The sequence below is a fragment of the Durotheca rogersii genome, assembly GCF_024521655.1.
Source record: "Durotheca rogersii strain YMJ 92031201 chromosome Unknown GGS23scaffold_5, whole genome shotgun sequence".
Taxonomy (NCBI): Eukaryota; Fungi; Ascomycota; class Sordariomycetes; order Xylariales; family Xylariaceae; genus Durotheca; species Durotheca rogersii.
In genome coordinates this window covers 1,255,826-1,268,749 of record NW_026251236.1, presented here as the reverse complement: position 1 = coordinate 1,268,749, position 12,924 = coordinate 1,255,826, and the positions used below count along the sequence as shown (strand labels likewise).

Genomic DNA, 12,924 nt, shown 5'->3' with positions numbered 1-12,924 from the left:
CCTGTGCAAAACAAGAATACGAAGACGGCTGGCACCAGGTTCGATATCACAGTTGCAGTTAGTAGGCACATGCCGCCGACAACTCCGGTTCATCCCTCCCCGACCTTCTCTACGGCCGCGAATACCCTTAGCGGGGCATTAGATATACCTTGTTGGGGGGTCATGGGTGGCGTTGGAATATGTATTGAAGAGCCCTAATACGTTGGGCTACCGAGTACGGATTCTAGGTATCCGTTGAGAAGAAGAGGGGGGAATACCATTATGGCTACGATCCGTTTCTGCCAAGATGGTGTGTAGACTTGAGAGAATACGGTAGTAATGAGAACCATCTTGACTTCGTCTCCTTCGCGACGTACCTACCTCTGGGCAACAAGAGGAGATTCCGATCTATTGTACACCACAATCTCGCCCAGATCGGCCTGATACCTAGGTGCCTCTCCAAGAGGCATTAGTAACGTCGGGGGCGCTCTCTCCTCTTCTCTCTCCTTCTATCCCGCCACCTCTCGACCACATTTTAGCCATCTAAGCTTTGGTGTGATTCTTACGCGGGTATCGTATACGCGGCCGAAACAACAAGCTTAAATTCGTTCCCCGACCAACAACTCCTATACAGGGCCCGGCCCCTTCTAAACTCTTCCCTCTGGACTAGGAATGCATTTCACGAACTCTCCGTACGTGTAGTCGATTTGTAGAACAAGTCGCAGGACCAGCATCGCTCATGGGACCTCGAGACAGATATGTAACCAATTGGAAGCAACAACTCACCAACTTCTTTCCCGATTCAGAATTCTGCCTAAACCACGGTCGGCCCCCCTCGCTGCTGACTAAGGCCCGCTTCTGGTCCAACGTGCTAGTTAGTCATCAGGTCTTTCCTAATGCTGGAATACCAGTTCCCACATGCTTAAGAACAGGTCTGGAAGATGCCGGGACAAATTGCCCTGTCAACCACATCAACGCATTAGAGCAAGGGGGCCTGGCAGCTTCTATCCCGAACGGCTTCGTAAGACCGCACCGTCCGACAGGCATTAAGACAAGGCAGGCACCTCGCAGAGAAGAGAAGCGTGAGACCATCTACAACTATCAAGCTGGGCTATGTAGCTGACGATTATTCTCTAGTTCTCCTGGGAGGTTAATCATCTATGTCGCCTCTGTTCGAGAACTCACACTAACTACACTGTGGATTGGTGGTCGTCTGTGAAGCTGTCGACCTTGCATGTCGCTTGAGACCTAGTCTTTGCTGGCTCCCCCTTTCACCACCTCCCAGGGCCTCCCAGCCTCCCTGAGGCAACCAGGCTGAGCATGACGTGGACGACGCATTTTATCTCCGCCCTAGTATCTGCTCATGGCCAGTCCCCTCCGACGCAACCACCGTGTCCCTCACTGTGTGCGCACAGGTCCCCTCAGATGCCAGCATCTCAGCAGCACCACGGCCTGGCCATAAAGTATCTCTCATCAAAGAACCTATTCCCTCAACAGAGACGGACAACTATTCCCTGTCGGCCAGGCAATCCCGCTCTCCCCCACCCCCACTGCTCCCCCTCGCCTCTCCATCGTTTCTCTCTCTCTGCATCTCTCTATCTCCCCCATCTCCCCACCACCACTGGTCGTAACCCCCCATGGCACCGCCCTCCCCGCACACCCCCGCCGCCCCGGGCCCAGCCCGGCCCCCCCTCGACCCCGGCGGCGCGCTGGACCCGACGGTGCCGCCGGGGCTAGTGCGGGTGGGGGCGAGCGTGCTGCCGGGGCTGGACGGGCGGGTCCTCGCGCCGTGCCGGCCGGCGGCGATCCGGGCGGCGGCGGCGACGCTGCGGCACGGGCTGCGGCGGCGGACGCGGGTGCTGGGGCAGCGGCGGCCGCGCGCCGCGTACCGGGGGCCGAGCGCGCGCAGCTGGTGGCGCGCGGCGTCGCCGGCGGGGCTGCTGCGCGGCGCGTACGCGGTCTGGGCGCGCGCCGCGCCCGGCGCCCGGCCCTGGGACCTCGGCCGCGCGCTGCTGCCCGCCCTCGCCGGCCGCGCCGCCGCCCTCGACGCCCTCGCCGCCTGCCCCCTCGGCGCCGCCCCCCGCGCCCCCGCCGGCCGCCGCGCCTTCTGGGCCGTCAAGCTCCGCTTCGACCTCCTCGTCGCCCGCATCCTCGAGGCCGAGCACACCGGCGTCTTGCGCGTGAGTGGCCCCCTCGCGCTTCTTATCGCCCCCCTCCTGAGTCTCTTTTTGCCCTCTCCCCCGATGAGCTGACACCGTTTACCGATCCCTCCGCGCAGCCCTTGCCCCCTCATGTACCGCCGGCGGTCCAGAGCAGCGACGGCGCCGCAGGCGCAAGACTCCTGACGCTCGTGAGTTGTCCGCCCCCCACCCCCCCCTAGGAGTTCCGGATAAGGCCGCTCCCCCTTTTTAATACGGCCAGAACAGAAAGTGAAGAGACGAGCTGACATGGGGAAAACCCTGCCTCCCTCCCCCTGGAACGTAGGACAGACTAGTCGACGTGCACGAGCGCACAGCCGCGGACTTCCTCGGTCACATGCGACGGTGAGTATATTACGTTACCCATACCCGTGCCCTGCAGCCGTTATTATCCTCACCGAGGAGCCACTTTTCGCTGACTGAGACCCCTCTTGTGGAAATATATAGTGAGGGCACGACGAATGGTAACAGAGCGAGTACTTGGGGCCCGGATGTTAACTGGGCGGCCGTCTATGGTGTCGACCAGCAGGACTGGGTCGCTGTCCCATAGATGCGAGCCGCGCCGCGATCACCGTCGCTATCGCCAGTATCGATCCCGTCTACGCTTCCTTATTTCTTAAAGCTGCGGTGTACTTGCGTGTGGAACTCTTCTTGTGGATTCAACAAGTAACTCTAGTCTCGGATTTCTGCATTTGCGGTGACTCGACAGAAGGCAAGGCCTCGCCTATGGGTCTCGTCTCTTACCTACATTTCTGTGTGGCGCGGTGCTTCTATGCGTTTATGCCTCTCTCTCTTAGGAGTAGGGGTACCGTGGTTGAGGATTCGTAGCGAATGAGAAAGGGGAGAATACTAGAGGATACCAAAGAAAATAGATGATGATACAGGGTAAAGGACGATGGTCACCGGAGAGAAATTAAATCTGCGCACATGCGCAGGCATATATAGGTATGCCTTCAGCCGTGCGTCTCCGATCTCGGATGATGCTAGCCTAAGGCGTGGACGTTCTGGAATTCGAGACATCATAATAGCTCCGTTCAGATATCGAAACTTGAGCGACCAACTTCGCCAAGCGAGCTCTAGATCTCCTTGCCCCTGGGGAGTTCCCGGGTGTTCAGCCCCCCTGAAAACGGGGTTTGATTGCGAACCTGATATCCACCCTCGCTATACGCGCATGCGCACGCCTGCGCCAATCACCGACGGACATCACGCATCTTGGTTCATTTGGTTCATTCGTTTTTCTCATTCGGCGTCTACGAGAATCGTAGAACACAGGACCGGAGCCGGTGACGTATCCCCTACCCTATGACCGCCCCTGCCTTCCCTCAAATCGCGCGGTATGACAAGAGCAAATATGATGATCGAGTTTCCCTAACCCACGCGCCGGATCTAATTGCAAGTTATGAGGAGAGGACAGAATTGTGTTGGTATTTGTTTTGTTGATGGTCGGAAAAATGCAGATGCTCAAGAAGGAACCGAGATTAGTAGCCCAACGACTTGAGAGTCTCGGTCGTCTTGCTGTCGACCGTGGCGTTCTTCTTAGCTTCCGAGAGTTGTCGTCGCGCGAGCTTCTTGCGCTCGTAGTAGGCGGCGCTCTTCGCCTTTCGTCGTTCCTCCAACCTGCGAGCCAGCGTGTTAGTAAGCAAATGACATCGAACGAGAGACAGCCCGGGTCTGGCCGGGGTTGGCGTGCGCGCCCCCCGAAGAGACCTGCGACAGGCGTAAATCCGTAAAGCGACGTACCGTTCGACAACGTCCTGGTACTTCCAGCCAACCTCGTGGCTGAGACGTCCGACAGTGCAGTACTTTCGGCCGGGCTGTAGGCGGAGCACACGGAGGGCCTGGGGCACCACCATCTTCTTCTGCTTGTCGTACGGAGGGGGGACACCCTCGAAGACCTTGAGTCGCTTAAGCGCAGCAGCGCCTCGAGAGGTCTTGTGTGGGATCATGCCACGGATGGCCTTGTAGAAGATTCGCGAGGGGGCGCGGAAGTGGAAGGGGCCTGCGATGCGTTAGATTGGACCGTTCGTCGATATATGCTCCGCGATGGATTCGCGACCGCTGAGGGGGGTTTCCAAACATACCACCTCGGGTCGGGTTGTATCGAGTCATCTTGCGAAGATAGGCGTGGTACTTGACTGCAATTCCATATCAGCGCTTGTCCTCTCTTGCCTCGTTCCGTTTCGTCATCCTCGCCTCCTCCCACGACTCGAATTCTCAAGCTTCTGGCGACATCGGATTTGACTCGACCTCGGTTCGAGCGAGGCCGGCAACAAGAGGGAAGAGGATGCCATCGGATCATGGTGAGGATGTTGCCATTACGTACGTTTCGAGCGGAAGAACTCGCCGGAGATGTTGAGGGCCTCGGAGCGGACGACCACGATCTTCTGGCCGTTGAGCAGCTGCTTCGCGACGATGCTGGCCAGCCGACCGAGGAGGTGGCCTTTGCCATCGATGACGACCTGGACGAGGAAATCCGTGTTAGCCTCATCATCACCGACTCGACATCCTGCGGGGCGCCCCGGCGCCATCGCGCCACCAAGTTTTGTCTCAATTGGAACACGCCGCCAGCACCCTCGCCGGGAGAGGCGAAGAGCCATGAGACTGGGAGGGACGAGGTCGCTACTCACAACAGACTCGAAAGAGGACATGCTGCCGGATTATCACCACAAACCTGGAGGTGGGAGGCGGAACGGGCGGACCAGAAGCGAATGCAAGGAAGTAAGAGGAGGAGAAAAGATTAAATAGCTCTGGAGAGCGCAAAGAGGATATGCGTTCTGTAGAACTGTTTCCTTCTTCCTTCTGCCTTTACTACCCTCTTGCTGTCGTGGGTTAGTATTGTCGCGGTGTTGACGGTCACAAATGAGAGGAGTTAGCAGAGTCGCCGCAACGGAGAGAGCCTGGAAAATTATCAAGCTTAACACATTCACATCGCAGGCCCTGTGCGCAGAAACACGCTAGTCCTCTTGCGGAATGGTCGGGCCCACAGCGAAGCGAGAGAGAATTATCGAGAAAAACCATCATGTTTAGGGTTTGTACACCTAACACGGGTCTGCCTTACCTAATCTACCAGCCCACCAACTGCTATCCAGTTGGAAACATACTACCTATGTACCTAGGTACACTGCTGAAATATGAGATTGTCTTAGGTACCTAACAACTGGCCGCCAGAGGCTGCCAGCCGGTCGTCCTCACGAGTCTCGTAGGACCGGCGGCGGGGTAGGAAATAGCCTCACCATACCTACCGAATGCAACCAACCTCACTCACCTCTCTAACACTACGGACTTGACGTATGGTGTATAAAAACTACGTGCACCGCCCATCCACCGTGTGCCCAAACAACTTGTTCTCACGATGACAGAAAGGTTAGATAGCGGACCCTTTTATCGTCCCGTTCACGCTCTCTCTCCGACATCGCAATACATCTTCTTCGTCTCTTCCCCTTCTAGCGTCTCATTTCCTCGAAAACATATGAGCAATTCCTGCCGAGTGACATGCTGATCTTGTCTATAATCGTTTTTCTACTCCTGGATCCCCTTATTATCTTTTCTCCGCTGTTCTCATACTATCCCATACCAGATACGTCTTATGTGTGCACACGGGTGCATATATCCGTCGTGTGATGCAATAGTGCTCGAAGCAGATGCTCAAAACGTTTCACCATGCCAGCCACCGTCCCCAGCTACCAAACTATGTAGGTAGTCATTCCCGATTCTGGCCGTATAAAGAAGAAGGATCCGACCCCTATTCTTGTCCCTTGCGTGACCGACTTAAGCAAGTATATATGTGCGTATGTACCGAAATGAGCTCATTGGGGGGCATAGTACATCTCGAGGACGAAGGATGCTTCCTCTCAACTGAGAAAATAGCTATGATGCATAACGAGACGCCACTCTGGGGGAGGGCACGCCGGAAACGGGGGACGAGAGAGAGGGTAACTATTATTAGAGAAGTAGGCCGGGAAAGAGCACGACTTTGTCGAGATACCCTAGTTATCAGATCTTTTTAGTAACACCGGGGCTTTTCCGTTGTATCTGGTTCTTTTTTTTCCCCCGCAAATACGGGAAGTGTATAAAACAAGAGAGGAGGGGGTCGCAGGCTACTCATAGATCACCGTGTCCTCAACTTGCTACCGGGAGGCAGGTGTTTGTCGAGCTCATTGAAGATGTCCTGGACATAGTTTACCAGCTCCTTCCTCCTTGCCCTGATCTCTATGTCCCCTCCCGTTTCGACCTCGTCCACCTTCAGCATAACGTGCTGCATGATCGTCTCGCTGAGCTTTCGGTGTTCGTCCTCGCACTTCTTCGGGTCTTTCGGCGGGTGGGCTGAGAACTTCTCGCACTGCGGCAGGAGCTCCTTGTCAAAGTGCGATCGGATTGCCTCCAGCTTCTCGAGGGGCCCCGAGGACGCGGCGGGAGAGGCAACCCTCGATGGGTGAGCGGACCCGTCGGCAGACGGCCTTCTCCCGTCCCTATCCCGCCGGCCGGGCACTTCGAGATTGGCTACGCTTTCGTGGGGATCGACATGCTCCCTCTTCTTCTTGCGGGGCTTCTTGTTGGCCTTTCTGGGTCTCGGTTGCTCCACCGTCTCTTCTGCCATGACGACGTCTTGGCCGCTACCGCTGTCGTCCTCGTCGCTTAGCTTCCCCTCCGGCACCACCACCAGCAGCTCGCTGTTATTCTTCACGCCGTAATCTCGGATGGGTACGCTTTCCTCCTTGAGCTGGCGGCCCTTGTAGAGCATCTTGAGGCGGCGGCTCCGACGATTGCTCAAGTCCATGACCAATCCCACACGGGTACGCACGTCCTGCACCAGCAGCTTCCCATCGCCGATGGAATAGGCGGGAAAGTGGACGGGGTAGGTGATGCCCTTGTTTTTTATGAGCAGTACGTCGTCATCCATACTGGAGCTGGACGTGGGCCGTCGACTTTGGGGATCGTAGGCTCGTGCGGGCGGCTGCAGGGATCGTTCTAGGTCCTCGGAAGTGATGTAACTGTAATCATCGTCGGTGACGTCCGGCACACTCTGGGTGCTGGATTGGGGGGCGTAGGGCGATACGGGCACGCGGCCGGAGCCCCAGCTCGTCCAACCCCATCGAGACATGCTGAGCGGCAGGGCGAGGGCGGCAGCCGTGCCAGCTAAAGTCGAGTAGACTAGGGTGGGCGAGACACCCTGGGACTCGAGATACTTGTTGGAGCCGACAAAGGCGTCGGAGAGGGTTGCGATGGTGGTCTCGAGGCAGGTCTGGATCGAAGGCGGTAGCAAGGCAGTAATATTCTTTATGGCACTGGAGTATGCCGGAATGGCCTGGTTCGAAGCCACCTTGACCGGAGCTGGGCTGCCCGGGGATAGGGCACCCAGAGGACCAAGTCTGTTTGTTTTGTTTCCCTTTTACTTGTTGGGAGCCTCGAGGGTTGCAGATGCAAGTGATCCCAAGGCTGGCAGCAGGTAATTGGGTATCCGGTATCCTGCTCGTCTGTTTGGCCCTATGCGAGACACTCAGCAGACCTTTGGGACGGGGCCGTGCATAAGCCGGAAGCAGTGCTCGAGGTAGGTATCCTTTTAGGACTTGTCCCAATGCCGCTCGCGCGAGGCGGGATCAGCGGTTTCCCAAGATCGCCTCTTCTCGCCCTAGAGAGTACGCACTTGACGTAGATCCCGTCTACTGCGGTGACCTAGCCCCCAAGCTACGTAACGTGACAAGCGGGGAGCAGATAGAGGGAGAGAGGGAGGGGCGGGGGTGGTGGTCTGAGAGAGGAAGGACTCCGGAGTTAGAGAGGTGCAAGTTTCTTTCCAGGACTTCTAACCAGTCCTCTTCCGGATGTGGCCTCGAACGCTGTCGCACGGGGCTTGACAATCTAGCCGATTGATGATGTGTTGTCACTGCAAGTGTTCGGTCAATGTGCAGTTCACGATAGGGTGCCGAAGCTGGTCAGGCGGTTCGAATGGCTTATGGGCCACCTGCAAGGAAGAGGCCTTGGGTCGCGTATCTCATTGGGTCGGGGCCGGGAGGGCAGTTCCACAGTGCAGTCGAGATATCGTAACGGCGAACTGTGGCACTCGTCCTAGGGGCCAATATATGGTCTGCGCCGGGGCGCAAAGACGAGTACGGGCGCGAGGACGGGCGGGAGCTGAAGGGGAATCGAAGAGGAGGATGCGCAACGACGCCTACACTTCGAAACGCCATGCACGTACGTATCATGCGGCGACGTGGACGACGCAATTGGAGGGTGTAGCAGCAGTATAGGATCGAATTCCGCTGCGTCGAGACCTCTAGCTTGGAGATAGGCGATACGCGGTATGCGGAGGGGAGGGAGGAGGGGTGGTATGGAGAAGGGGAGCAGAGGTAGGAGACAAGTAGAGAGGTCGACGAGAGGTGGGTAGGCGGCGACGTAGTGGTGTAGCAGTGTGGGTGCGATGCGGTGTATGTGGTGTAGGAGGAGGCACTGAGGAGGGTGGTGGTGTAGGGAGGAGGAGAAGAGAGAAGCAGGAATCGGGTGCAGGCAGCGAGTGGTACAGGTACGGATACATAAGGAGGATAAGGAGGGCGGGCAAGTGAATTAGGTACCTATGCGCCCTAACCCAAGGTACCTAAATCTACCTAAGGTACCTAACCGGGGGGGGGGGTACCGCCACTACACTGCGTCGAGGCGGCGGCGGTTGGTGAGAGGCTACCTAGGCTAGGTCGGCTACGCAGGTAATTGAAAACAGAAATCATCCCGGCCCTCGCCCCTTGGCTACCGGGCCGGCTAGGCATCGCCGGAGTGGCAGCGGCCGGCCCGTCAGCGCTACGCGCACTGCTCGGCTCATTGCACCTGGCTGCCAGCTACTCGATTTCCAAGTACCTCCGCCAAGCAACCGACGTCAACGGCAGCCGGTATACACCATACCTACATGAACATGCCTGCTAGGTTCCTACCAACCTACCCGGGTACTCATATGAGTCCAACCCCACTTTGTTACCCAACCGATTGTGCCACCCAGGCTTCCAACTTCCGATCAACCGTCCGCCTTACGTAATCGGCCCACGATGTGGCCCAGATGACAATGCAGAAAATCCCGTGAAGCAAAGCCCAGGCAGGACTCCGCAATCAGAATAAGTGAATTCTTCTCCTATCTTCTGAGTCCCCTCCTACGCCAAGCTGCCGGGAGGCAGGTAGCAGGCAGAATAGACAGAATTGCCGACGTGTACCGCCTTGGGTCGTGGGTAGGATCGGCCCTTTGTATGGCGTCCGAAGTCCCCTCCCCAACGGACGGTCACTTTAGGTAATCGTCCCGATCCTACGGGATGTAGGTACCTAGGTATCGTCTCGTCTCTTGGACATCTCCCCGTTCAGGTCGCGAAAAGACGTTATCTCAGATCGGCGACAAGCCTGGGCTCATGTCTATGTTACAATCAAGCCGTTTCCCTGCGACGCATCCCACACCACCCGCCGGTCCCACACCCATCTCGATCGCAGCAGTGAACCCCTCCCCCTCCATCGGCGCTGACAAATACCCCGAGGCCTGCCATTTCGCCATATTCCGTCAGAGGAATCCGGTCGTATAAAGAGAAAGCCCTTCCCGAACCCCACCCGCTATCTTTCTGCCGCGACGACGCGCACTCCATGTTCCTCCGCCGATTGTGGTCCTCCTCCTCTATATTATCGCAAGCCATGGCCGACCCCAAGATCAAAGCCCAGAGCATCATCGACGAGAACGCCGTCGGTAAGTGATATATATATATACCTGCGAGACGGGGCCCGCGACAGCGCCTTTTCGGCTAACCGCCCCCCGCCCCCTCTTTGTAGCCCTGTTCTCCAAGACGTATTGTCCTTACTGCAAGGCCTCCAAGGCGCTCCTCGACAGCCTAGGCGCCAATTACAAGGTCGTCGAGCTGGACGTGGTCGCGGACGGCCCCGCCCTCCAGGACGCCCTCCAGGAGATCTCGGGCCAGCGCAGCGTCCCCAACATCTGGATCGGCAAGAGGCACATCGGCGGCAACTCCGACCTGCAAGCCAAGTCTGGCGAGCTCAAGGACCTACTGGTCGAGGCTGGTGCCCTCTGACTCCCGGGCTCCACCACGTCTAAGTTGTAACGGGGACATTCCGCGGCGCCTCCTGTCCACCGAGCCTCAGATAGCCGATGGCGACGTTGGAACGGCACGCGTAGTATGCGGGGTAGAGGCCATATTTCGCGGTGCTCGGATACTGGCGGGAGCGTGCTCAGTTGTGGTGGCGCGATACGGGGAATTGGGCTAGCGATGCCGTGTAGAATTACCGACAGATAGACGTGGTGCCCCCAGACACGTGGGAGAGAATCAACGCATTGCCTTCCGCAACCAGGTCCGAAGTAGCACGGGACAATACGGTAGCCAGAAGCTAGGGCGTGCGCCTAGAGCACGAACGAAAACGGAGGCGACACGGGCGGGAGACAAACAAATGCGCGACCGCGGAATAAGGCTGCCGGTGAGTATTTACCTATGTAAGAGTGACGGCGGACGTCAAGTCCGACAGATGCGCTCCAGCTGAGAACCGACTAAATTACCTAGGTAGATAGACGTTCCCACGTCGTACTCCAACTGGCGCTAGAGTTGAAGAAGCCCACACGTAAATGCAACGTCAGCGATTCAGTCGCGACAGTATATACACCTAGGCGACGGGGTCAAGTGTTGCGTCTTGCCCTACCCAGCCAAACCATCATCGTTTGTGGGGGGTAGGTTGGGGGCCGGGGGGGTTCTCGACGTAGGTATATGATGGTGAGCCCATGGGCTAACAGCGACCATTTCTCGCGTCTCCAAGCGTCTCTTGGAAATACTTAAAGATACAATAGTATGGAGAATGCGGCAGCGATATCGAACAAGGCAAGAGAAACTAGGCGTCAAGAAATATAGGTAGTGGTACGAATTGCGAGCGGATGCACTCAATATGATCTCCATGATTATAGGCCGTGTCCATGGGGGCGACGGCATCTTAGATAGAAGGGCCTGGTTTTCTCCCCACCCCTCCAGCCCCCCTTTCTCTGTGTGTGTCTCCGTCTCCGAATAGTTTACACCTCTCTGAGGTACCTACACCAGCATACAAATACTCACCTCTACAAACAAGCCCTTCCAGCTTGAAAGCATCCGCCCACCTTCGCCCATCCCCGGACCCTATCGCCCAAGGGTGCGCATCGCGTCTCGGCGCCGTATTCAGTAGCTCCGCAAATCACAGCACAAGGGGCGGGGGCCGACAATCATATCACCTGGGTGGCCACCGTGCCCACCGGCCGCTCGACGAACTCCATGACGCCGTCGATGACGCTCCGCCGCGCCGGCTCTGATGCTACTTTGGCGCCGGCCAGGTAGTTGAGCCACAGCAGGCGCGAGACGCGCTCGTCCGCGACGGAGCCCAGCGCCATGGCGCCGCGCGACCGGCCGTCGTCGAACGCGATGGTCAGCCGCCCCGCGCCGTCGCGTACCAGCAGCAGCTCGCGCCCGCGCGGCGCCTTGCCGCGGTTGAACGCGGCGCGGAAGTCGCGCATCGCCTCCCGGAACGCGTCGTCGCCGTAGTCGCCGCTGTCGTCGCCCGCCGCCCCCCGGGCCCGCAACCGCGCCGTGATCGCGCGCACGAACCCGTCCTTGAGGTGGTGGAAGTCGGTGTCGCGCACGGGCACGACGCGGAACAGCGACCGCGGCCGCGCCTCGCGCAGGATCTCGCCCCAGAGGCGCTCGCCCTGCACCGGGTCCAGCAGCGCGGCGCGCAGCTCCTCGCGCTCGCCCGCCACGAGCGTTGTCGCGATCGGGTTGATCTCCTTGACGAGCCGCGACTGGATCGCGGCGATGTCCTGCGTCGCCACGTAGTACCCCACCATGTACACCTGGATGCTGAGGAAGCTGACTGTGCGCACCCCGAGTCCGACGAGGGTGTACTCGACGACCTCGCCGTCGCCTGGCGGCTTCTGCTGCTGCGGCTCCCCCTCGGCGGCGGCGGTGCCAAGAGCTAGGTCGAGCTGGCGCGGGAAGTTCGGCACGGTGCTGTTCCCCGTGGGCACGAGCTCCTTGCCCTTGGCGTCGTAGACTATGACGGTGGTGTTGTGCCTCGAGCCGGGGTTGGGGCCGGCGCTGCTATCGAAGTTGGTGGGCTTGTTGAGCTCCTGGTAGAGCAGGTAGGAGGTGCCGCAGATGGCCACCATGCCAGCTATGACGCCGCAGTAGAGAAAGGCCTGCCGACGAGCGTGGTACTTGTAATATTGTGCATGGATGCGATCGATGTCGAGGTCCTGAAGCCCTCGGGCGGATGGCCGTTGACGAGGCCGCAAGAACGTTCGGCATTGTGTCGGCAAGTTAGCTGATAGGCAGCGGGGGCGGCAACTCGATCGCGGGACCAACGGAGGGAACGTGTGAGGCTTCGGTAATGCTCGCGGCGGCTTCATCGTGGTCAATGGCTTAGAATGGGCATCTGGTGTGCGATGTCCGGTGGTGGAATGAGGAATGGGACAGGCTAGAAAACGCGCGACCTCAGCTGAGGTAGGCAGTTTTGGTCTCCCCCGGCTGGGTCTCCCCCGGCTAGGCCCGCTAGCAGGGCCACTGAGTGTGAGCGCGGGTGTCGTTGGCGTGGAGGTACAGGCCACCCTACGTCATCGGCGGGCTAATAAAATCTCCGTGTCCCGTGCTGCCGTTCGATGCGGGGGGCGCCCGGCACTGTCTGACAGCTGGACTCTAACTAGGTAGGTAGCCTTTCGCTTGCCACGTGCTTTTTAGATTTAGGTACCTAGATCTCAGCTACCCAC

At 58.5% G+C, this 12,924-nt stretch overlaps 5 protein-coding genes across 5 annotated transcripts; 2 read left to right on the top strand and 3 right to left on the bottom strand.

The window, feature by feature from the left end:
• Nucleotides 1–1,083: 1,083 nt before the first annotated feature.
• GGS23DRAFT_618298 (uncharacterized protein) lies at nucleotides 1,084–2,727 on the top strand (the record flags this gene model as incomplete). Its single annotated transcript, XM_051520924.1, has 4 exons — nucleotides 1,084–2,159; nucleotides 2,258–2,329; nucleotides 2,464–2,522; nucleotides 2,625–2,727. Exons 1-4 carry the CDS (start codon nucleotides 1,617–1,619, stop codon nucleotides 2,725–2,727), a joined length of 777 nt encoding a protein of 258 aa, XP_051373991.1. The 5' UTR covers nucleotides 1,084–1,616.
• Nucleotides 2,728–3,569: 842 nt separating this feature from the next.
• On the bottom strand, nucleotides 3,570–4,927 carry GGS23DRAFT_419809 (ribosomal protein L13 domain-containing protein). Its single transcript, XM_051513744.1, has 5 exons — nucleotides 4,805–4,927; nucleotides 4,501–4,636; nucleotides 4,259–4,312; nucleotides 3,918–4,176; nucleotides 3,570–3,794 (listed from the first exon to the last, which is right to left on the bottom strand). Exons 1-5 carry the CDS (start codon nucleotides 4,823–4,825, stop codon nucleotides 3,656–3,658), a joined length of 609 nt encoding a protein of 202 aa, XP_051373990.1. The 5' UTR covers nucleotides 4,826–4,927; the 3' UTR covers nucleotides 3,570–3,655.
• A 737-nt stretch (nucleotides 4,928–5,664) lies between these two features.
• GGS23DRAFT_419780 (BAG domain-containing protein) lies at nucleotides 5,665–7,661 on the bottom strand. The gene is made up of 2 exons (XM_051513743.1): nucleotides 5,837–7,661; nucleotides 5,665–5,682 (listed from the first exon to the last, which is right to left on the bottom strand). The coding sequence occupies exon 1, from the start codon at nucleotides 7,276–7,278 to the stop codon at nucleotides 6,286–6,288; it is 993 nt and encodes a 330-aa protein (XP_051373989.1). The 5' UTR covers nucleotides 7,279–7,661; the 3' UTR covers nucleotides 5,665–5,682; nucleotides 5,837–6,285.
• A 2,104-nt stretch (nucleotides 7,662–9,765) lies between these two features.
• On the top strand, nucleotides 9,766–10,498 carry GGS23DRAFT_558534 (putative glutaredoxin). Its single transcript, XM_051515760.1, has 2 exons — nucleotides 9,766–9,882; nucleotides 9,966–10,498. The coding sequence occupies exons 1-2, from the start codon at nucleotides 9,783–9,785 to the stop codon at nucleotides 10,220–10,222; spliced, it is 357 nt and encodes a 118-aa protein (XP_051373988.1). The 5' UTR covers nucleotides 9,766–9,782; the 3' UTR covers nucleotides 10,223–10,498.
• A 759-nt stretch (nucleotides 10,499–11,257) lies between these two features.
• GGS23DRAFT_618276 (chalcone isomerase) lies at nucleotides 11,258–12,924 on the bottom strand. The gene has a single exon (XM_051520923.1). It carries the CDS (start codon nucleotides 12,565–12,567, stop codon nucleotides 11,389–11,391), a length of 1,179 nt encoding a protein of 392 aa, XP_051373987.1. The 5' UTR covers nucleotides 12,568–12,924; the 3' UTR covers nucleotides 11,258–11,388.

What these genes read in the sequence shown, in the direction of transcription:
- GGS23DRAFT_419780 (XM_051513743.1), bottom strand. Translation starts at nt 7,278, where the DNA reads ATGTCTCGATGGGGTTGGACGAGCTGGGGCTCCGGCCGCGTGCCCGTA.
- GGS23DRAFT_419809 (XM_051513744.1), bottom strand. Translation starts at nt 4,825, where the DNA reads ATGTCCTCTTTCGAGTCTGTT. An exon ending in ATACAACCCGACCCGAGGTG is followed by an intron (nt 4,177 to 4,258) that starts GTATGTTTGGAA and finishes AACGCATCGCAG; the next exon opens with GCCCCTTCCACTTCCGCGCC. An exon ending in TACCAGGACGTTGTCGAACG is followed by an intron (nt 3,795 to 3,917) that starts GTACGTCGCTTT and finishes GCTGGCTCGCAG; the next exon opens with GTTGGAGGAACGACGAAAGG.
- GGS23DRAFT_558534 (XM_051515760.1), top strand. Translation starts at nt 9,783, where the DNA reads ATGTTCCTCCGCCGATTGTGGTCCTCCTCCTCTATATTATCGCAAGCC. An exon ending in CATCGACGAGAACGCCGTCG is followed by an intron (nt 9,883 to 9,965) that starts GTAAGTGATATA and finishes CCCTCTTTGTAG; the next exon opens with CCCTGTTCTCCAAGACGTAT.
- GGS23DRAFT_618276 (XM_051520923.1), bottom strand. Translation starts at nt 12,567, where the DNA reads ATGAAGCCGCCGCGAGCATTACCGAAGCCTCACACGTTCCCTCCGTTG.